Below are 22,434 nucleotides of genomic sequence, written 5' to 3' on the forward strand. Positions count from 1 at the left end.
AGAAAGAAAGAAAGAAAGAGGGATATCAACACCAAATTATTCTTTTTCAACATCCTAATGCCAGGTGTTCACCCCGATGCTTCCAGGAAGCCAGCAAGAAGAACAGAGCTCTCCCCCTACTGCAGACTTTACCCCCCAGCAACGAGCAATTAGAGGGCCACTGTCTCTGGACATGGAGCCTCCTTTTCAGCAACGTTGTAAGGTGCGAAGTCGTGTCCAACCCATCGCGACCCCATGGACAATGATCCTCCAGGCCTTCCTGTCCTCCACCATTCCCCGGAGTCCATTTAAGTTTGCACCGACTGCTTCAGTGACTCCATCCAGCCACCTCATTCTCTGTCGTCCCCTTCTTCTTTTGCCCTCAATCGCTCCCAGCATCAGGCTCTTCTCCAGGGAGTCCTTCCTTCCTTGTCATGAGGTGGCCAAAACATTTGAGTTTCATCTTCAGGATCTGGCCTTCTAAGGAGCAGTCAGGGCTGATCTCCTCCAGGACTGACCGGTCTGTTCGCCTTGCAGTCCAAGGGACTCGCAAGAGTCTTCTCCAGCACCAGAGTTCAAAAGCCTCAATTCTTTGACGCTCGGCCTTCCTTATGGTCCAGCTTTCAGCAACCATACTATGCTATACTAACCCCTCTCAGGGAAGTCCAGGGTTGCTACGAAGAGACAGGCAATGGCAGATCACCTTCTGAGCATCTCACCCAGGGGTAGTCAAACTGCGGCCCTCCAGATGTCCATGGACTACAATTCCCATGAGCCTGTGCCAGCATATGCTGGCAGGGGCTCATGGGAATTGTAGTCCATGGGCATCTGGAGGGCAGGGGCTCATGGGAATTGTAGTCCATGGACATCTGGAGGGCCGCAGTTCGACTACCCCTGATCTCTGGCCTTGACAACCTTGCCTCGGGTCAGTTGCGACTGACTCCTTCGGAGACTACATCTCCCATCATCCTCCTGGAGCAATTAGTTTTCCCCGCCCACTCCCTCCCTCTCTCTCCCCCCCTCCCACAAGGGATTGCCTTATAGAACTTGCCTGAACATGACTCTCTGGTTTCTCCGCAGAGCGCTGGGAGAAGTTAGACGCGCCCAGAGAATCGCCGCTCCTGCAAGGGATTATCCCGGTGAGTAGATCATTGAGCGAAATCTGGAGGGATGAGACCAGGATCCGCTTTGGGGAGCTGGGGAAACGGGAATCCGGGGTCTCAGAGAAAGCTTCCGACATGCGTGCTCGTTCAAAGTTCAGGGGGCTTTTATTATTGTCACTCTTTTTGCCGGACCACAATGTCAGGGAACAAGAAGAGCATCTCCATGGCAAGTACAGCTCTGGGTGTTTTGTCGCCCAAGCAAGGGTGCCCTTTTCCCTGTTCCTTACAACCCTGCAAGGTTGGCCAGTGCCCTTATTCTCATTCGGTGCTGGTGATACGGAGGGCAAATTTATGGATCGGATGAGCGTGTCGCTGTGGGGAGGGGAGAAAGGGGGAGAACAAAAGTTTGAAATAAACTTTTGTTTTCAATACATGACGCTGTCTTGGTCTCCCATCGGAGAACTGGTAGCACCCTAGAGCAGTGGTGGCCAAGCTGTGACTCTCCAGAGATCCGTGGACTATAATTTTAGTCCCTGAACCTGTGGAGCCCCCCAGCTCGGCCACCTCTGCTATAGAGACTAATAAGGGTAGAACACAACAGAATCCAATGTCACCATTCGGCTATGGTCCTGAACTTGTGAATAAACGCAAGTCCATTCCGCACAGCGTTAATGTAGCCGAAGTGTTGCCATTGTGTAATGCTATATATTTCTCGTTATTCACGACGTCTTACACAATCAGCAACACTCCCGCAAAAATCGCTTCATTGTAGCGCTTTTCGGGGAATCCACAAAAATGGATCCCCCCCTAAAAAAAACTGCTAGACTCTTGAGAACAACCTGCAACACATCCGGAAAAGACATGTGCATTCACAATGTAGCGGTAGAAAGGGTGATTTTGTTGTCCATTTTAATTGGGTTTTATTGGGGTTTTTATTCGACGCCTGTAACCTGCCAGGAGCTGGTCTTGGGGGTGGCAGGAAATAAACAAACAAACAAATAAATAAAGCAGGGTATAAGAAAAAGAGCTCTTCTTCTTACCCACACCCTGAATTATCGTCATGCTCAATAGAATCCCTATTGAATTGGGGTGCAATAATTATTCACCCCCCAGCTACCCTGTGACTTATTCACTATTTATTTATTTCCTGTGTTTCCATTATCATGTGCCACATTTACCAATCCCATTTCCTTTATGCACATTTCAGCCACCTATCCTATAGATAACAGTTATTTATGCCAGTTTACTGTTTGTGGTTTCTCTTCGTCTTCCAATTTCTCTACCGTATCTCTGTGGCTGTTCTCAGAAGAGCCATCCCTGGGCAATTGCTCCTCCTATTGAGTTCACCACTAATCCCACCGAAGAAGGCACGTACCTTCTTAACACAACCTCTCCTAAGGGACGTAGGCAGCGTTTGAGACATTTGCAGAATTTGGGCAGAGTTCAGGACACACCAAGGCCTCACGTTTCAAGGCACGCAAAACCAGGTCGTTTTTTGTTCATTTCTCTGGCGTTCTCTCAGGTGCCACTGGACTCAGAGAACACACAACGCAGCTGCCTTCTGCCGACTCAACCTATTGGTCCGTCAAGGTTGGTATTGCCTTACTCAGACTGGCAGCCGCTCTCCACGGTCTCAGACGTAGGTCTTTCAAGTTGCCCACTACCTGTTTCATTTTAACTGGAAGGGCCGGGGAATTGAACCCGGGACTTTCCGCATGCCAGGCAGGTGCTCCGCCTCTGAGGCCCTTTGACCCTAGGGGTTTTATTTAAGACTTAATTTAGATTTTTGTTCATTGGCACTCCTAAGTAGAGATTTTATATTGGGGTGTCCTTTTTTTAAAAAGCAAACTTTGAATCTTCATTGTCAGCTGCGTGGAGTTCTACTAAGTAGGAAGGCAGTTAATAAATGTTTAAAGGTAAAGGTATCCCCTGTGCAAGCACCGGGTCATGTCTGGCCCTTGGGGTGACGCCCTCCAGCGTTTTCATGGCAGACTCAATACGGGGTGGTTTGCCAGTGCCTTCCCCTGTCATGACCGTTTACCCCCCAGCAAGCTGGGTCCTCATTTTACCCACCTCCGAAGGATGGAAGGCTGAGTCAACCTTGAGCTGGCTGCTGGGATCGAACTCCCAACCTCACGGGCAGAGCTTCAGACAACATGTCTGCTGCCTTACCACTCTGCGCCACAAGAGGCTCTTAAAATAAATGTTTAAAAAATAAATAAATGGGATTGTTGACTTGGATCCTGAGAGGGATTCTGTACCTGTGGGAAGAGCCACTCCCTCCCAGGTGTGTTTGGACAGCTGAAACCGGACATAGGCATTTAATTTAATTTAAATTAAATCAAATAGCTGCTCTCTACAGAAATCACTTCCCAAATGCTGTTTCACAAATAGTAAAGATTGTTTCTCTACCAGAATCAGAATCTGTGGTTAGGGCTAGATGCCGTCATTCCCTTCACTTCCCTTTTATCCTTTTAATGGTTTTAACATTACATTCAATTATCGATAAATTGTATTTTTATTGTGTGTGTTTTGTGGAGATAAAGTGTTGGAAACCGCCCCGAGCTGGCACGTGGGGAGGGGCGGTGTATAAATAAAAAAATAAAATGAATGAATCCTCACCAACAACCCTGCCAGGTAGGTCAGGCTGAGAGCGAGTGACCAGCTTTACTGGTTCAGGTTAGGCACCCTTTTTTCAGCTCCCGGTTTCTGATGGGTCATTAAAAACAAAGACAAGCGTTTTGCTTTGGATGCCAAATGCAGCCCCTTGCATTTAAGAGGAGGCGGCCCAGCCTGTCACAAGCAAACAGGGCTGGAGTCCCACTCGGCCCAGGCCCTGCCGGTGGGGATGAGGGTGGGTGGAGCAGTCATTTGATGATTCAGGATTCCTGAGCTTCACCCTCTTGTTCAGGCAGCACAGAAAGCACACCTGCCCTTCCTCTTCCTTTTTGCTCCCCTGGGAGATGTTTGTTGGCCTTAGGAGTGGCCGCATTAAGGCCTCCTGAGACCTCCCCCTGGCCTACAAAAGCGGCAGCATCCCAAGGATTCCCGCCTACCAGGTATCCCAACGAGGAGCTACAAAAGCGAAGGACGGACTCTTTCGGAACAGACTCCAGGATGATCCCTGCCGCTGAAGAGGCAACCCATCCCGTGCCGTGTGGCTTGCCTCTTCGGCAGACGATCTTCTGACAGTGCCCACAGCGGATAAATCTGTGCTTGTCCCCACGAGACACTCCTGTACACCTGATGCTTCTCTTGACTGAAGGCCCTAGACCAGGGGTAGTCAAACTGTGGCCCTCCAGATGTCCATGGACTACAATTCCCAGGAGCCCCTGCCAGCATTCGCTGGCAGGGGCTCCTGGGAATTGTAGTCCATGGACATCTGGAGGGCCGCAGTTTGACTACCCCTGCCCTAGACCTTTTTGGACCACTGAGATTCTGAGACAGGCAACCCCAAAGTGGCCACCTTATGAAGTTCCACCAGACACAAAATGGTGGGGAGCAAGCCCGTCTGTAACCGTTTCTCTGGCTCTTCAGAAGAAGAGCTGTTTTTTTTTTTTTTGGTACCCTGCTTTCCACTACCCAAGGAGTCTCAAATGAAGCTTACAAACACCTTTCCCTCTCCGCACAACAACCCTGTGAGGGAGGTGGTGTTGAGAGAGCTCTGAGAGGACTGTGACTGGCCCAAGGTCACCCGGCATGAATCTCAAAGGGGCTTACAATCGCGTCCCCTTTTTCTCCCCACAGCAGACACAGTGTGAGGGAGGTGGGGTTGAGAGAGCTCTGAGAGAAGAGTGACTACAAGTGGAGGAGGAGGAGAGGGGAATCGAATCCAGTTCTCCAGATTAGAGTCTGCCCGCCTTAACCCATCAGGCTGGCTCTCATCACTTGCTGTAATGCTTTAACTTTGCAGACGGAAGTTTGGACTGACAGGATGCACAGCCAATCAGAAGGCCTGCTGGGCAAACGCTCTGCCTAGCCCCCTTTTAAATTCACCTGGTGGGCTCTGGGAAAAAGGCAAATGCCATTTTGGGCTGTATCAACAGAGGCATCACATCAAAATCACAAGATCTGATAGTCCCATTGTATACGGCACTGGTCAGACCACACCTGGAGTACTGTGTGCAGTTCTGGAGGCCTCACTTCAAGAAGGACGTAGATAAAATTGAAAGGGTACAGAGGAGAGCGACGAGGATGTTCTGGGGCCAAGGGACCAAGCCCTATGAAGATAGGTTGAGGGACTTGGGAATGTTCAGCCTGGAGAAAAGGAGGTTGAGAGGGGACATGATAGCCCTCTTTAAGTATTTGAAAGGTTGTCACTTGGAGGAGGGCAGGATGCTGTTTTTGCTGGCTGCAGAGGAGAGGACACGCAGTAATGGGTTTAAACTTCAAGTACAACGATATAGGCTAGATATCAGGAAAATATTTTCACAGTCAGAGCAGTTCAGCAGTGGAATAGGCTGCCTAAGGAGGTGGTGAGCTCCCCCTCACTGGCAGTCTTCAAGCAAAGGCTGGATACACACTTTTCTTGGATGCTTTAGGATGCTTTGGGCTGATCCTGCGTTGAGCAGGGGGTTCGACTAGATGACCTGTATGGCCCCTTCCAACTCTAGGATTCTATGATAAATGATCCACGTGTTCTAACGGCTTCTTTCTCGCCCCGTGTCAGCCATGACGGCCCCTCAGGACTTCCAGACCTTCGTCTTCCTCGACCTGGAGACCACCGGCTTGCCCCGCGACCAGCCCTGCATGGCCGAGCTCAGCCTCTTCGCCGTGAACCGCCGCTCCTTGCAGTGCCCCGCCCCGCAGCTCCCGCAGCTCCCGCAGCCCCCTCGCATCTTGGACAAGCTCACCCTCTGCATCGACCCCCAGAAGCCGTTCACCCCCAAAGCGGAGGAGATCACCGGGCTGAGCAACCGGACGCTGGAGGAGAACGGCAAGCTGGATTTCAACCGGGCCGCCGTGGACGCCTTGAGGGCGTTCCTGGACCGGCAAGCCAGCCCCATCTGCCTGGTGGCTCACAACGGCCTGCGCTTCGACTTTCCCCTGCTGCGGACCGAGCTCTTGCGGGCGGAGGCCGACCTTCCGCCGGACACCGGGTGCCTGGACACGCTGCCGGCCCTGCGGGATCTGGACCAGGTGGCCAACCAGAGCTACCAGCTGGGAGAGGTCTTCCGGCGCTTCTACGGGCAGGATCCGGTCAGGGCGCACTCTGCCGAAGGGGACGTCCTTACTCTCCTCTTGGTGTTCCTCGCCAAAGCCCCAGAGCTGATGGAATGGGCGGCGGTCGGCGCCCGGAGCTGGGGGGACGTCAAGCCGATGTACCCTCCCAGTCCAGTTGACCACTGCGCAGTTTGAAATTCAGAGACACCCAATTGCTTGGTGTTGTGATTTCCCCTGATGTTTGCCAGCCTGGTGGAGACGTAACTATTCAGCCAGCGAGGGATGCCGGACCCGCCCTGGGCACAGGGGAACCCCCTCTTTGGCACCCCCCTGCCCACTTTAGGTTTAATAATGTGAGGAAATGCCCCCCAAGCCTCCCACTCAAAACTTGCAGAGCGGTGTTTGTGGCTTTGTCACCGATGCTGCTGTTGTTGTTCTCCCCCAAAATTTGTGGAGCTAGCATTTGTCAACTCTTGGATGCCTGATCCTCCCACACCTCCCACCATCTGACAACTTGCCAGCTACCCCAAAAAAACTTTGTGGTGAGGAGGGGAGCAAATGCACACAATGTTGTTGGATAATGTATGAGGAGAGCCCACAAACACTGGCTCAGTGAGTTTTTGGGGGGAGGGGGTGCGAGGCACAGCACCCACCCTGGGTTTGGGGGCAAAACTCTACCATATTTGCCCCAAAGCCAGAATGTCATCGATGTGCTGGCGTCATTTCTGTGTGATATCAGCGTGCCGGTGTAGTGTAGAGAGCCGGTTTGGTGTAGTGGTTAGGAGTGCGGACTTCTAATCTGGCACACCGGGTTCGATTCTGCGCTCCCCCACATGCAGCCAGCTGGGTGACCTTGGGCTAGACGCGGCACTGAGAAAACTGTTCTGACCGAGCAGGAATATAAGAACCAACTCTTCTTCTTCTTCTTCTTCTTCTGCTTCTGCTTCTTCTCCTCCTCCTCCTCCTCCTCCTCCTCCTCCTCCTCCTCCTCCTCTTTTCCCCTCTCTTCTTCTTCTTCTTCTTCTTCTTCTTCTTCTTCTTCTTCTTCTTCTTCTTCTGCTTCTCCTTCTCCTTCTGCTTCTCCTTCTGTAATCTCAGGGCTCCCTCAGCCTCACCCACCTCACAGGGTGTCTGTTGTGGGGAGAGGAAAGGGAAGGCGACTGGAAGCCGCTTTGAGACTCCTTCGGGCAGAGAAAAGCAGCATATAAGAACCAACTCTTCTTCTTCTTTTTGGGGAGCTCGTGATCATGCCCCCCCCCCGAAATCCCACCACCACCAGGCCGTTTCCACTGGGCAGCCTCAGTGTGGGTCGTTAGAGGGTGAGATTTGGCTTTTGTTCTCGAGCTGGTGGGCACCTTTGGATTCCGACCCCAGCATGGTGGGTGCAGCCACAAAATGGCCGCCGCAGGAGAGAAAACAAAATGGCCGCCATGGCTTCGCTTCAGTCACAGCAAAGAGATTTGTGCTCGGAGGGCAGCTGCTGCCAGGAGGACGGTTTTCAAAATCTGGCCAGCTCATTGAAACTCCAGTAGCCAAGCTGGGCAGGAGATCCTCCCGACCCCACCCACTTTCTAAAGACAGTTGGCAGGGGACTCCAGTTCTGCGGCATGAAATCCTCTGACTACACAGTCATTCCAGCCTAATCCCGTCAAAACCAGAGGATTTAGACTGGAATAACTCTGCATAAATTGCTAGTGAATAGCGAGGAGGCCACGCAGCTCCTTCTCCTTTTAACCTCCTTGCTCGCAAGGAGCACCCCGATGTTACCGGCTGTCGTGCGTCACAATCGTTAGCAACTGGATTTTCTGGTGCGTGGACAAGACGGTCCAGTTGTGAATTGCAGAATGCAAAATCCCACAAGGTGACGAGGCCCAAGTTTATCTGTTGGCTTCAGACATCTTTGGAATTTGTTTATTTATCGTGTGGGAGGTTTCGGGCAGAAAGCAGATCTGTCGCATTGTCGGGCAGCCAGGCAAGAGTCACTCGGAAGTAGTTTGCTTCCGTCAAGACCCTTAGTGTTCCTTGGAGGAACTGCCACCCAAATCCTTGGGGGTCTCCCAGGGTTAGCCCAGCTTAGCTCCCTGGCACCACATGGTGAGCCCAACCACAAGATGGCTGCTATAGGCCTCAAAATGGCTGCCATAGATGACCTTCAGTTAGTGAAGATCCTTGGGCCCTGTCACTCCAATATCCGTTGGCCAATCAGAAGCCTTGCAGGGCAAAGCCCCCCCCCCCCTCAAGAACACTTGACAAGCACCAGTAAAAGTGTCAATTCGTGACAAGGTGCTCACGGGCGCCATGTTGGGGACCGCAGTGTAGTCCATTTGCCCTTTCAGAAGCAAAATATAATGTTTAGTCCTTGAGACTTGTTCAGACGGGATTCAGAGATGGTTGGTACAAGAATGTACCCAAGGCATTATTTTTTACAAAATTTTCAGAGGGTATAAATTCTTTAGGTTTGAGCGATTTTCTGAGATACCGATGCAACTGATTTAAATCACAGCCTTTCCAAGAGTGCAGTTAACTTACTACCCTTACCCTCGACAGGAGAATATCCGTCTCCAAAATAAAATTATTCATAGAATCCTAGAGTTGGAAGGGGCCATACAGGCCATCTAGTCCAACCCCCTGCTGAACGCTGGATGAGCCCAAAGCATCCTAAAGAAACGCAGGATCAGCCCAAAGCATCCTAAAGCATCATAACGCTTAATCCCAATTTTTTTGTAGAGGTGGCAGAAGGCAGATTTTTCTTAGAGTTAAAAAAAATCCCCATGGAGTTAGAATTAGTAAAAACTGATAAAATATTTTGCTCATGTGAGTGAGATATCTTGTTTTTCTTGGATTCCTGAAGCACTAGGTTGTCCCTCTTTCTGCTGGCTTGTCTGAAATTAAATCACAATTTAAATTTCTTGCCATGAATAATTCACCGTACGTCACGCTCGTATTAAAAACCAACTGTTTATGCATGATGATTAATTCAGCATTCAGCACAGATCAAACGGCCCATGAATTGCCGTAATGGATTCTCAATGTTGACAGTAATGCTAAAGGATTTATACCACATTTATCTTTGTCAGCGCCTTCGACAGCCCTGCGAGGGTGGATCGGCGCAATCCGGTCGTTGTTGTGCTTGTGCTGGGCGTGGGGTGTTGCTGGGAGACAGGTGAGGGCCTCGCCCGCCTCATGATTTTGTGGTTGCTGTGGGATTTGAACTGAGAACTTCTCTGGTTGGTTAATTGCAATGCCTTCCAAGAAGAGTTGCACCCTTCTGAGTAAACTGATTTGCTTGCTTGCTTCATTTATACCTTGCCTTTTTCCCCAAGCGGCTCGCTCTGTTCTTCTTGCCTCTGTTTTCATGCGCACAACCACCCTGTGAGGTAGGTTAGGCTCAGGGGGGCTCAGAAGGGAGTGAATCTGCTGGGCATGGCACCTTCAGCCTCAGTCTCTCTCAAGGTTGTTGCCCAAATACCGCAGGGGAACTTTTATATTGGTATTCAGCGGCTGGGGTAGACTGCCTCCGAATTTCTAGCGCTGGCAAATAGATTTGGATCGACTTCCTCGGCCAGCTCCATAAGCAAATTATGTTGCTTTTGCTAGCTGCCGTTAAGGTATTATTGCATGTCCTTGGTGGGATTTTCGTGCTGCTACTAATGGCTGAGAGTAGGGTGGATCTCCAGGAAGCAGAGATCAGTTCCCCAGGAGAAAAAGGCTACTCTGGAAGGGGGATTCTATGGCCTTAGACCCAAATGGAGTCTCTTTCCCACCCTCCTCAGGCTCCCCCCCCCCTTCATCGCCAGGTATTTCCTGATCTCTGCAGCTCTGGAGAGGAGCTGGAATTCCTGGGGAAGCAGATGACAAATCCCTTCTGCTTCTCGTTCGCCTTGAAAGCCCTTGCTGGAGTCTATAAGTTGGAAGCTCAGCAGGGCCTGTCCTGGGATGAGGCACCCCCAAGGAAGGCTCTTCAGAGGCAGGGAGCGGCCAACCCCCTCTGCTTCTTGCTGGCCTGGAAAGGCCCTTGCTGTGGTCGCCCTAGGTCAGCTGTGACTTGCCAGCCCCTGATACAAGCACTGAATCCTGAATTAAGCTTCCTCTCCCCCACCCAGTTTTCAGCCAAGTCTGAATCACGTAAGGCCATGAGGCAGCGTTAGTCTTTGGCCTAAAGCCTTTGAGAAAAACCCCTCAGAATATTTTGTCCTTTGAGCTGCCCCTAGCAACCACGTGGGGGTCTCCAAGCACATCTGGCAGGGTTCAATCCCCTGAAGCCACGTGGAGCGAGAGATCCAAATGGGTTTGACCTTACTTGTCTCCAGCCTGGAAAACAAGGCCAAAGAGAGACAGTGGCTAAAGTGGCAAATGGGATTTTGGGCTGTGCCAAACGGAGTATCGTGTCCAGATCACGGGAGGTGATGGTACCGCTTTACTCTGCTCTGGTTCAGCCTCACTTGGAGTCCTGTGTTCAGTTTTGGGCACCCCAGTTGAAGAGGGATGTAGGCAAACTGGAATGTGTCCAGAGGAGGGCAGCAAAGATGGTGAGGGGTTTGGAGACCAAGACGTAGGAGGAAAGCTTGGGGGAGCTCGGTCTGTTTAGCCTGGAGAGGAGATGACTGAGGGGATCTGACAGCCGTCTTCAAGTATTTAAAAGGGTGCCATATAGAGGGTTGTTCTCTCTTGCCCCGGAGGGACGGACCAGAACCAATGGGATGAAATAAATTCAAAAGAAATTCTGTCTAAACATCCGGAACAAGTTCCTGACAGCTAGTGCGGTTTTTCAGTGGAACAGGCTTCCTCGGGAGGTGGCGGGTTCTCCATCTTTGGAGATTTTTAAGCAGAGGCTGGAGAGCCATCTGACAGAGAGGCTGATTCTGTGAAGACTCAAGGGGGTGGCAGGTGACAGTGGATGAGTGAGAGGGTTATGAGTGTCCTTCATAATACAGGGGGTTGGACTAGATGACCCAGGAGATCCCTTCCAACTCTAGGATTCTATGATTCTATGACTCCTGGGTGACATTTTTTGACTGCTCCACCTATACTTAGAAGGCACAATTTCTTGGATTGCCAACCTCCAGGTGGCACCTAGAGATCTTCCACTCTCACAATTGATCTCCCAATAACCATGTGCACTCCCCCTGGAGGAAGTGGGTGCTTTGGAGGGGGGACTGTTTGGCATTGTCCTCCCCCAAGATCCCTCCCTTCCCCCAAATGCTTCCCTCAGGCTCCATCGCTAAATCTGCAGGTATTGCCCAGTCAGGAGCTGGCAACCCAAATAGTCTCCTAGTTTTAAAAAAGTTCCTTGCAAGTTCTTCTTCCTCGCCACCAGGCTTCATCCTTCTATGATCCTGTAATAACATATTTATTAATAAACTGTGGATTTTCAACCAAACCAACCTGTTCTTATTTGTGCTTCTGTTTGGGGTGGAGGAGGAGGAGGAGAAGAATGGATTTTTTGCACCTCGCTTTTCACTACCCAAAGGGGCTTACAAACACCTTTCCCTTCCTCTCCCCACAACCGACACCCTGTGACGGAGGTGGGGCTGAGAGAGCTCTAACAGATCTGCTTTGTGAGAAGAGCTCAAAGAGAACTGGGACAGGCCCATGGTCACCCAGCTGGCTCTCAGAAGGAGGGATAGGTAGATGGTCTTGCTTTTTAAAAAATAGACCTGGACTCCATTTGAAGCCCCTGGATGGTTGACATGGCAGATATTTCCTGGGGTGGCCAGACTGTGACTCTCTGGATGTCCATGGACTACAATTCCCATGAGCTTCTGCCAGCAGTCTGGCCACACCTGCTCTAGGAGCTGTTGCATATTGTCACTGCCTGCAAAATGATTGGGGAGGGAATGGGTTAAGAGAATAATCTCACTTAGGGACATCTGAAGATTCATTTGGGTGGATCGCTGTTTGGTCTGAAGCAGAAGCAGTGGACCTGAGTTCGAGTCCAGGGGCACCTTGAAGGTTAACAGTTTTCTTCCAGGATGTTACAGGGATAGTGTCTGCTTGGCTTTTGTATCTTTTATGCAGCCTCTGTTTGTGGGATATGGCATTTTTCCTTTTTTTATCACACACAGAAACACATTTTTATCTAGTGTACCCAGAAGCAACTCTAGTTATGCAGAGGAAAGAGCCCTGTAGTGGTTGAAGATGTCTTGTTTCACTGGATCTGCAGATGAGAGCCTGCATGCAAAAACTTATTATACCCTGAGTAAAACTGAGTTCATCTTAAAGGTGCCCCTGGACTAAGTCTTTGTTCTGCCCAAAGGACCTACAGAGTTCTCGGTGGCTTGTTCTAACTAATTGCTGGTTCTTGGGAAAGGGTGATTAATCGCAGGGTCAAACCAGTCCTTTGGGAGGGGTGCTTCAGACTCAGCTGGTTGCCCCACACGGGGCATTGTCTTGCGCAAAACGAACCCAAAAACATGGGAGTTGACTGGAAGCACCATCGGAGGGAAATGTTACTAAGAAAATGAACGAGTTCACTTCCCCTAAAGCACTTCCCGAAGGCAAGACCACGGACAGTTCCCTCTGCATCTTGGCAGTGATTGCATCACGACTGGGGGAAGTGTGCCGTGATGTATTTCGATCAACATAACCGATAAGGACCTCAGAAGAGCCCTGCTGGGTCAGGCCAGGGAGGGTCCATCTAGTTCAGCCTCCCGTCTCACCCAGGGGCCAGCCAGTTCCTCTGCAGGGCCAGCCACAGGGCAGAGAGGCCGAGGCCTTCCCTTGAGAAGACCCTCAGGAGAGCCCTGCTGGGTCAGGCCAGGGAGGGTCCCTCCAGTCCAGCCTCCCGTCTCACCCAGGGGCCAGCCAGTTCCTCTGCAGGGCCAGCCACAGGGCAGAGAGGCCGAGGCCTTCCCCTGAGAAGACCCTCATAAGAGCCCTGCTGGGTCAGGCCAGGGAGGGTCCCTCCAGTCCAGCCTCCCGTCTCACCCAGGGGCCAGCCAGTTCCTCTGCAGGGCCAGCCACAGGGCAGGGAGGCCGAGGCCTTCCCCCGAGAAGACCCTCAGGAGAGCCCTGCTGGGTCAGGCCAGGGAGGGTCCCTCCAGTCCATCTTCCCATCTCACCCAGGGGCCAGCCAGTTCCTCTGCAGGGCCAGCCACAGGGCAGGGAGGCCGAGGCCTTCCCCTGAGAAGACCCTCAGAAGAGCCCTGCTGGGTCAGGCCAGGGAGGGTCCCTCCAGTCCAGCCTCCCGTCTCACCCAGGGGCCAGCCAGTTCCTCTGCAGGGCCAGCCACAGGGCAGAGAGGCCGAGGCCTTCCCCTGAGAAGACCCTCAGAAGAGCCCTGCTGGGTCAGGCCAGGGAGGGTCCCTCCAGTCCAGCCTCCCGTCTCACCCAGGGGCCAGCCAGTTCCTCTGCAGGGCCAGCCACAGGGCAGAGAGGCCGAGGCCTTCCCCTGAGAAGACCCTCAGAAGAGCCCTGCTGGGTCAGGCCAGGGAGGGTCCCTCCAGTCCAGCCTCCCATCTCACCCAGGAGCCAGCCAGTTCCTCTGCAGGGCCAGCCACAGGGCAGGGAGGCCGAGGCCTTCCCCTGAGAAGACCCTCAGAATAGCCCTGCTGGGTCAGGCCAGGGAGGGTCCCTCCAGTCCAGCCTCCCGTCTCCCCCAGGGGCCAGCCAGTTCCTCTGCAGGGCCAGACACAGGGCAGAGAGGCCGAGGCCTACCCCTGAGAAGACCCTCAGAATAGCCCTGCTGGGTCAGGCCAGGGAGGGTCCCTCCAGTCCAGCCTCCCGTCTCCCCCAGGGGCCAGCCAGTTCCTCTGCAGGGCCAGCCACAGGGCAGGGAGGCCGAGGCCTTCCCCTGAGAAGACCCTCGGAAGAGCCCTGCTGGGTCAGGCCAGGGAGGGTCCCTCCAGTCCAGCCTCCCATCTCACCCAGGGGCCAGCCAGTTCCTCTGCAGGGCCAGCCACAGGGCAGAGAGGCCGGGGCCTTCCCCTGAGAAGACCCTCAGAAGAGCCCTGCTGGGTCAGGCCAGGGAGGGTCCCTCCAGTCCTGCCTCCCATCTCACCCAGGGGCCAGCCAGTTCCTCTGCAGGGCCAGCCACAGGGCAGAGAGGCCGAGGCCTTCCCCTGAGAAGACCCTCAGAAGAGCCCTGCTGGGTCAGACCACGGAGGGTCCCTCCAGTCCTGCCTCCCATCTCACCCAGGGGCCAGCCAGTTCCTCTGCAGGGCCAGCCACAGGGCAGAGAGGCCGAGGCCTTCCCCTGAGAAGACCCTCAGAAGAGCCCTGCTGGGTCAGGCCAGGGAGGGTCCCTCCAGTCCTGCCTCCCATCTCACCCAGGGGCCAGCCAGTTCCTCTGCAGGGCCAGCCACAGGGCAGAGAGGCCGAGGCCTTCCCCTGAGAAGACCCTCAGAAGGGCCCTGCTGGGTCAGGCCAGGGAGGGTCCCTTCAGTCCAGCCTCCTTTCTCACCCAGGGGCCAGCCAGTTCCTCTGCAGGGCCAGCCACAGGGCAGAGAGGCCGAGGCCTTCCCCTGAGAAGACCCTCAGAAGAGCCCTGCTGGGTCAGGCCAGGGAGGGTCCCTCCAGTCCAGCCTCCCGTCTTACCCAGGGGCCACCCAGATCCTCTGCAGGGCCAGCCACAGGGCAGAGAGGCCGAGGCCTTCCCCTGAGAAGACCCTCAGAAGAGCCCTGCTGGGTCAGGCCAGGGAGGGTCCCTCCAGTCCAGCCTCCCGTCTCACCCAGGGGCCAGCCAGTTCCTCTGCAGGGCCAGCCACAGGGCAGAGAGGCCGAGGCCTTCCCCTGAGAAGACCCTCAGAAGAGCCCTGCTGGGTCAGGCCAGGAAGGTCCCTCCAGTCCAGCCTCCCGTCTCACCCAGGGGCCAGCCAGTTCCTCTGCAGGGCCAGCCACAGGGCAGAGAGGCCGAGGCCTTCCCTTGAGGTAGAGAACCAGTTTGGTGTAGTGGTTAGGAGTGTGGACTTCTAATTTGGCATGCCAGGTTCGATTCTGCGCTCCCCCACATGCAACCAGCTGGGTGACCTTGGGCTTGCCACGGCACTGATAAAACTGTTCTGACCGAGCAGTGATATCAGGGCTCTCTCAACCTCCCCTCCCTCACAGGGTGTCTGTTGTGGGGAGAGGAAAGGGAAGGCAAATGGAAGCTGCTTTGAGACTCCTTCGGGTAGGGAAAAGCGGCATATAAGAACCAACTCTTCTTCTTCTTCTTCTTCTTCTTCTTCTTCTTCTTCTTCTTCTTCTTCTTCTTCTTCTTCTTCTTCTTCTTCTTCTTCCCTGCATGGGCATTCCCTGGTTTGCTGTGGAGATTCTATTTAGGCACCAAAATCAGTATCCACCAACAGACCTTGCCTCTATGAATCTAGCCCCCTTTTAAAGCTACATATGTATGTGACCTCTGACACTGAAACAAATCTCCCCCCCCCCTTTATACCTTGCTATTCTCCCCAGTGGGGTCTCAAAGCAACTGACATAATTGTCCTCTCTTTTGCTACCCTCACAACAACCCTGAGCGGTAGGTCGGGCTGAGAGTGCATGCTTTTAACAGATGTGCCTGCAAATGAAATGCCAGCTCAAACCACAAGGTCTGACCCTCTGTCCAGGGTTCTGTTAGACCTTTTAAAAGACAGTTAAATTATGGGATGTTGTGACTCTAAATGCAGGAGGATCCGGAAGGGAAAGGGTTAGGAGAATTCTTTCAGTCGGGTACACATGGCAGCTGGACCCCCACCCCCTCTCTCATGAGTTTGATGTTGAGCCTTTGTCTCTCTCTCACCTGGGCTTCGAGCCGTAGCAAGTTAAATTTTTTTGAAGTTAATCTGTTCAGGATAAGTTAAATGTTCAACCCAAATATGTCATGCAAGATGTTCTTCGTTTTGTAGGCAAAATTTCTTCCTCTTGTGACCATTGGAGTTAGATCATCTTTGTCATTTGTTTCAACAGCACTTTCCCCTTCACCAGGAAACATGGAGAATTAGGGATTCTTATGTGCTTCTCCATCTTGAACGGTGCCTAACTGATTGGGCTCGCTCTCAAAGAATTATAGGTCCTGAACAGATTGGTTTCTTGCAGGGTAACTCTACTATAGATCATTGTTTAACTCTCTCATGCCTGGCCGAGAAATATACGTCCCAAAATGGTAAGAGGCTATACACAGCTTTTATAGACCTTAAAAGTGCCTTTGATAAGATAGATAGGGATATTCTTCAAAGGGAGACTTAACCTCTAAGATCTCAGTGACCATTGGAGTTAAGCAAGGCTGTATTCTGGCCCCCTTGTTGTTGAATTTATTCATTAATGATTTAGCGCAAAAACTGGAACCTATTAATGGTCATCCCCCAAAACTTGGTTCCCAGCATATTCCTTTGTTGTTGTATGCCGATGATACCACAATACTCTCATATACAAGGGTTGGCTTACAACGATACTTATCCACCTTATACCAATATTGCCAAGATAATAAGTTAGTAATTAACTATGGTAAAACAAAAGTTTTGGTTTTCTCTAAGAGCTGGCAAGCAATGACTTGGTCTGTTGGAGGCACTTCAATAGAACAAGTCAAAACATTTAAGTATCTAGGTGTTACCTTCCAATATAACCAGAAATGGCGCTCCCACTGCCAACGAGCTATCAATCTGGCCAAATCCTCCTCTTCCTTGATAAAACAGGAAGATTGGCCTGGCCAATTCCCACCCTCTTGCCGGCAGCCTGATGCGTCGGGAGGCGCTCCGCGTGGCTCACAGTTGCTCCCTTGGCCAGGGTGGGAATCGGCCGGGCCAATGGTCTGTCCAGAGGAAGGGGCCAATCGGCACCCTTCCTCATCCCGGACAGAGCCCGCCCTAACTCCTCCCACAAAGCCCTTACGGCTTTATTTAGTCCGCGGTGCCTGCGGCGCCGCGGGCTATGTTAAGATATTTGCATCTCCTTGATGTCCCACCCCTGAGAAGAGCTTTTATCCTGGCACGAATGAATGCTTCCCCCTCAAAGGTCTTAGAGGGAAGATTCCACCGTATCCCATACCATACGAGACTCTGTCCGTGTGGTTCTGGCTGCCCTGACTCTGTCTCACACATTTTGTTCGATTGCCCCTTATATGAGCAGTGTCGGGGTGACAGCTTTGTTGCCTTGCTGGGAAACAAGCCTTCTGTAAGTAAATCGATGACCTTGCAATTCCTGCTTTCTGACAAAGACCCAGAGGTCACCATTTTAGTTGCCAGAGTTTTAACTAAGATGCTTTTATAATATGCTGCCTACCTTGTATTTTATCTTTTATCGTTTATTTAATCATTTTAAGATCTGTTTGGTTATGGAACCCCATTTTATTATTATGTTGAAATTTTAAACCTTATTTTTTATATGTCTTATACATTTTATGCCAATAAAAGGTTACTGACTGACTGACTGCTTCTCCAGCACATGATTCATTTTTGGCATTTAAGCCAATAAAAATAACCCTTCCCTTTTCAGGTTTCACCTCCAGGGTTGGTGTTGTGAGGATTAAGCGGTGAAGTGCGGGGCACAGTGTGAAAAGTCAATTTGGATTCCAGTCAGGGAGAAAAAGCAGGATATAAATTTTATAAAAGCTTTGTATACGCATCATGCATCGCAGCATACTTGTATTTTTCTTTTTTGCTTCTGAAATGATGGGAAAGGAACTGTTGCTAGGGTTACCAGATGTCCCCTTTTTAGAGTGCATGTCCTCTTTTTTGGTGTCTGTCCCTTTTGGGTTCTTTAGAAAAAAGCTGACAAAAATGTCCTCTTTTTGGGGTGGAAGGGAATCCTCCCAGTTCATAGCAATTATCATAGCTTAAATAGTAGGGAGATTCGAAATGAGATTTGTCATACTGATTGCTTGTTGGAAGCAGTCCATCAGGAAACGCATCCTATTTTTTGCCTTTCACAATAAGGTAACCTAAACGTTGTGGAATGCATTCAGATTTGCTTACATAGAATCATAGTGTTGGAAGAGACCTCCAAGGTCATCTAGTCCAACCCCCTGCACTATGTAGAAAATTCACAACTACAACCAGGTCCAAATTTTAGCTCTGTTATTATTGTTGCTCTGTTACCATCATCAAGATGTAAAGAAAAGCTCTGCTCAGTTAGCTAAAAGATAATTTAAAATTTTTATTTATTTATTTATGGGATTTATGGGATTTATTCTCCGCCCTTCCCGGCCTGGCTGGCTCAGGGCGTTTTACAACAGATCCTTAAACAACAATTAATTCATGAAAGAATAAAAACAAAACTTCATGTTCAAATAACATGGAAATCTATTGAGCAATAAAAATAAATCAGCTGATGGCATATGATGCTCTTAAGTGTTGTCAAGAGAGTTCTGGTTAATCTCTGGATCTAATTTCTGGATGTTGGTTTCCTCTGTGGGGGTGGGGTGTCCTTGTTGTTGTTCTTAGGTGCGAAGTCGTGTCCGACCCATCGTGACCCTGTGGACAATGATCCTCCAGGCCTTCCTGTCCTCTCCCATTCCCCGGAGTCCATTTAAGTTTGCACCGATTTAAATGACCCCCTCCATCCAGCCACCTCATTCTCTGTCGTCCCATCAAACAGCTCCTGGTAAGCCGCTTTCCTTATAGAAAGAAGAGCGAGTAAGATTCGGTACAAATAATGGGAAGATGATTGTAGAGGAAATGGAAACCACATTACAGTAATGAGATGATTTAGCCCTAAGGAAGAAGAAGAGTTGGTTCTTACATGCTGATTTTCCCTGCCCGAAGGAGTCTCAGAGTGGCTTACGTTTGCCTTCCCTTCCTCTCCCCACAACAGACACCCTGTGGGGTGGGTGAGGCTGAGGGAGCCCTGAGATTACTGAAGAAGAAGAAGAGTTGGTTCTTATATGCCGCTTTTCTCTACCCGAAAGAGTCTCAAAGCGGCTTACAGTCACCTTCCCTTTCCTCTCCCCACAACAGACCCCCTGTGAGGTGGGTGAGGCTGAGAGAGCCCTGAGATTACTGAAGAAGAAGAAGAGTTGGCTCTTAGATGCCGCTTTTCTCTACCCGAAGGAGTCTCAAAGGGGCTTACAATTGCCTTCCCTTTCCTCTCCCCACAACAGACACCCTGTGAGGTGGGTGAGGCTGAGAGAGCCCTGAGATTACTGGAGAAGAAGAGTTGGTTCTTAAATGCCGCTTTTCTCTGCCCGAAAGAGTCTCAAAGTGGCTTCCATTCACCTTCCCTTTCCTCTCCCCACAACAGACACCCTGTGAGGCAGGTGAGGCTGAGAGAGCTCTGAAAGGACCGGCCCAAGTTCGCCCAGCAGGCTGTATGTGGAGGAGTGGGGAATCAAACAGGCTTGGCAGATTAGCAGCCGCCGCTCTTAAGGACTCCACCTCCAGGAAGGGGAATGAACCAGACCTTCAGGTGCTGGTTTCGGGAAGTGTCCCAGATCTTTCTGGCCACCTGGAACATGCGGCTGAGTCAATCCGGCTTGTCAGGGCCCCATTCCTGGAAGCGCTGGCTGCTCGTGGGCGGGAAGCAAAACAATGAAGGTGATGACTGAGCATTCTGATTGTGTATCAGCCATCCAGGTTGGACTCTTTCTCTGGGGCTTTGTCCTCCAGACTGTTGTTCCGCTGGAAGAGTCCCGAAAATCACCAAAGCGCTGCGGTAAGGTGGGGAAATTCCCAATTGTTCCAGCAACCCTCGGCTTTTAAAAACACCTCGATCTGAATCCCCTGGATCTTTCAGGATTTTCCTCTTAGGCTTTTCCAATTCGCCTCCCCCCCCACCCCTGTTCCACATACCTTTGGCCCATGCTGGTCCTACTGGGACCGGTATAAACTATTCAGTGGTCAAGGGCATCTCCCCTTTTCTACCAGTAAAAAAGTTGGCAGGATCCAACCCATGTTGAGCCTGCTGTCAAGTCCCAAGTGAGAAGCACAGGTGGTTTGTCATCACCTTCCTCTGCAGAGCCTTCCTTGGTGGTCTCCCCTCCAAGTTCTTGCTCTGCTTAGTTTCCAACTTCTGGCCACCCAGGCAAGGGGCTTTCCAGGCAAGGGAGAAGGTGTTTTTTCTCTTGACTTCCTCTGCAGAGCCTTCCTTGGTGGTCCCTCACCCAAGACTTATGGTGACCCCAGCAAGGGGCTTTCCAGGCAAGGGAAAAGCAGAGGGGGGGGGTTGCCCTTGCCTTCCTCTGCAGAGCCTTCCCTGGTATTCTCCTAGCCAAGTACTGGCTCAATTTAGCTTTCAACGCACAGCAGGGGCTTCCCAAGCAAATGAGAAGACAAGGTTTTTGTTTTTTTTTTTTTGCTATTTTCTTCCTCTACAGAGTCTTCTTTGGTGGTCTCTCATCCAAATATCAACCCTGCTTAGCTTTCAAGATCTGACAAGATCACAGTATACCATGCTTCTCCAGGTCCCCCCTGGAGGCTGGCATCCCTGAACCTCCGTGGTATTCATTGCCACAGAGTTCCCCCCATCAAAAGCAGCCATTTTCTCCAGGGGATGGGGGCTGATCTCTGTCGTCTGGAGAGGAGCTGGAATTCTAGGCCTCTAGACCCCATCTGGAGGTTGGTAACCCTTCTAATAATCTAGACCAGGGGTAGTCAAACTGCGGCCCTCCAGATGTCCATGGACTACAATTCCCAGAAGCCCCTGCCAGCATTCGCTGGCAGGGGCTCCTGGGAACTGTAGTCCATGGACATCTGGAGGGCCGCAGTTTGACTTCCCCTGATCTAGACCTCCATGAATCACTAGGACCAAACAAGGAAGATATAATTATGCAAAGGTGAGATTCAGGTGACTCAAAGCAGTGACTCAAGCTGCATATTACAGGGGAAGCTTGACAGGCAACGTTTGACATGCCAAGGCAAAGGAACTTAAATAGAACCATGAGTCGTGAAACTCCCAGGGTGGCTGTCGCCAGAATATGTTCCCTCTCTGCCACCTGCGATGTGCAGGGCGTGGACAGATGTCTCCCAGAAGTTGCTAATATTACTGAAGTTGTTCTCACCTCCTACGCCAAACCCTGAAGGAACTGGGCTAACTCTGTCACTTGTGGAGGGAGGGAGGGAGGCAAAACTCAGCTGGGAGTCATCCCTTTGGGGGTCTCTTTCCGGATGCCGGAAAACAGGGAGGCTTTTCCCCCCAAGCGGCACAGGACTTAATCCCGCCTTGTCAGAAAAGCTTTCAGGCAGAGAGGGTTTGTCCTCCGATGCGAATGCATATTGATTGTGTGCCAGCAGGGATGCCAACCTCCAAATGAGGTTGGTATATGCAAGGTCTGCAGGGAGCATGATGGAGTAGAATACAACGAGTGTCCTGCAGGGGGCATCGGAGGAGATGCGTATTTAGCATAGTTCGATCAGGAGATTGCTGATATTTCTCAAATTTCCTCCAACACTGTCCAGATGGGTCCAATAGGATACTTCCTGCTCCTATGAGAATAGTTCTTCCCTGCTTCGCTCCAGAACAGCAGCTGAGCAGACAGAATACTGCAGACAAGGGTTAGGACAGTTAATTAGGTCTCTCGCCTCTCTCTTTCTGTACAGAGTGGTTTCTCTTTTTAATAAAAACTATTTTACTTATTAAGTTGACTGGTGCTCCTCTCCTTGGTGTATTTAAACTCTGCCAAACAGATGGCACTTAGAGGTCGCCTGCAATTCCAGCTCCTCTCCAGACTGCAGAGATCAGTTCCCCTGGAGAAAAGGGCTGCTTGGGAAGGGGGACTCTGTCGCCTTGGACCCCACTGAGGGTCAGGGATGCCAGCCTCCAGGTGGGGCCTGGGGATCCCCTGGAATTCCAGCTCCTCTCCAGACTGCAGAGATCAGTTCCCCTGGAGAAAAGGGCTGCTTGGGAAGGGGGACTCTGTCGCCTTGGACCCCACTGAGGGTCAGGGATGCCAGCCTCCAGGTGGGGCCTGGGGATCCCCTGGAATTCCAGCTCCTCTCCAGACTGCAGAGATCAGTTCCCCTGGAGAAAAGGGCTGCTTGGGAGGGGGGACTGTGGCCTTGGACCCCACTGAGGGTCAGGGATGCCAGCCTCCAGGTGGGGCCTGGGGATCCCCTGGAATTCCAGCTCCTCTCCAGACTGCAGAGATCAGTTCCCCTGGGGGAAAGGGCTGCTTGGGAGGGGGGACTCTGTGGCCTTGGACCCCACTGAGGGTCAGGGATGCCAGCCTCCAGGTGGGGCCTGGGGATCCCCCGGAATTCCAGCTCCTCTCCAGACTGCAGAGACCAGTTCCCCTGGAGGAAAGGGCTGCTTGGGAGGAGGGACTCTGTGGCCTTGGACCCCA

The 22,434-nt window shown here is 51.7% G+C and overlaps 1 protein-coding gene across 5 annotated transcripts; it reads left to right on the plus strand.

The window, feature by feature from the left end:
- The first annotated feature begins 65 nt into the window (after nt 1–65).
- On the plus strand, nt 66–11,625 carry TREX2 (three prime repair exonuclease 2). 5 transcript variants are annotated; one of them, XM_077329720.1, is made up of 4 exons: nt 67–202; nt 1,060–1,118; nt 2,605–2,672; nt 5,752–11,625. In XM_077329720.1, exon 4 carries the CDS (start codon nt 5,754–5,756, stop codon nt 6,438–6,440), a length of 687 nt encoding a protein of 228 aa, XP_077185835.1. In that variant the 5' UTR covers nt 67–202; nt 1,060–1,118; nt 2,605–2,672; nt 5,752–5,753; the 3' UTR covers nt 6,441–11,625. The 5 variants fall into 5 exon arrangements, with proteins under 5 accessions (XP_077185837.1, XP_077185835.1, XP_077185836.1 ...); XM_077329721.1 differs by lacking the exon at nt 67–202 and adding an exon at nt 886–904; XM_077329722.1 differs by lacking the exon at nt 2,605–2,672 and having other exon boundaries at nt 66–202.
- The last annotated feature ends 10,809 nt before the right edge of the window (nt 11,626–22,434 follow it).

The sequence above is a fragment of the Paroedura picta genome, chromosome 3 (assembly GCF_049243985.1).
Source record: "Paroedura picta isolate Pp20150507F chromosome 3, Ppicta_v3.0, whole genome shotgun sequence".
Taxonomy (NCBI): Eukaryota; Metazoa; Chordata; class Lepidosauria; order Squamata; family Gekkonidae; genus Paroedura; species Paroedura picta.

Excerpts from the sequence above, each read along its gene's own strand:
- TREX2 (XM_077329718.1), top strand. The coding sequence starts at position 1,037 with ATGACTCTCTGGTTTCTCCGCAGAGCGCTGGGAGAAGTTAGACGCGCC. Across the intron at positions 1,119-5,751 it reads TCCTGCAAGGGATTATCCCG|CCATGACGGCCCCTCAGGAC; the intron begins GTGAGTAGATCA and ends GCCCCGTGTCAG.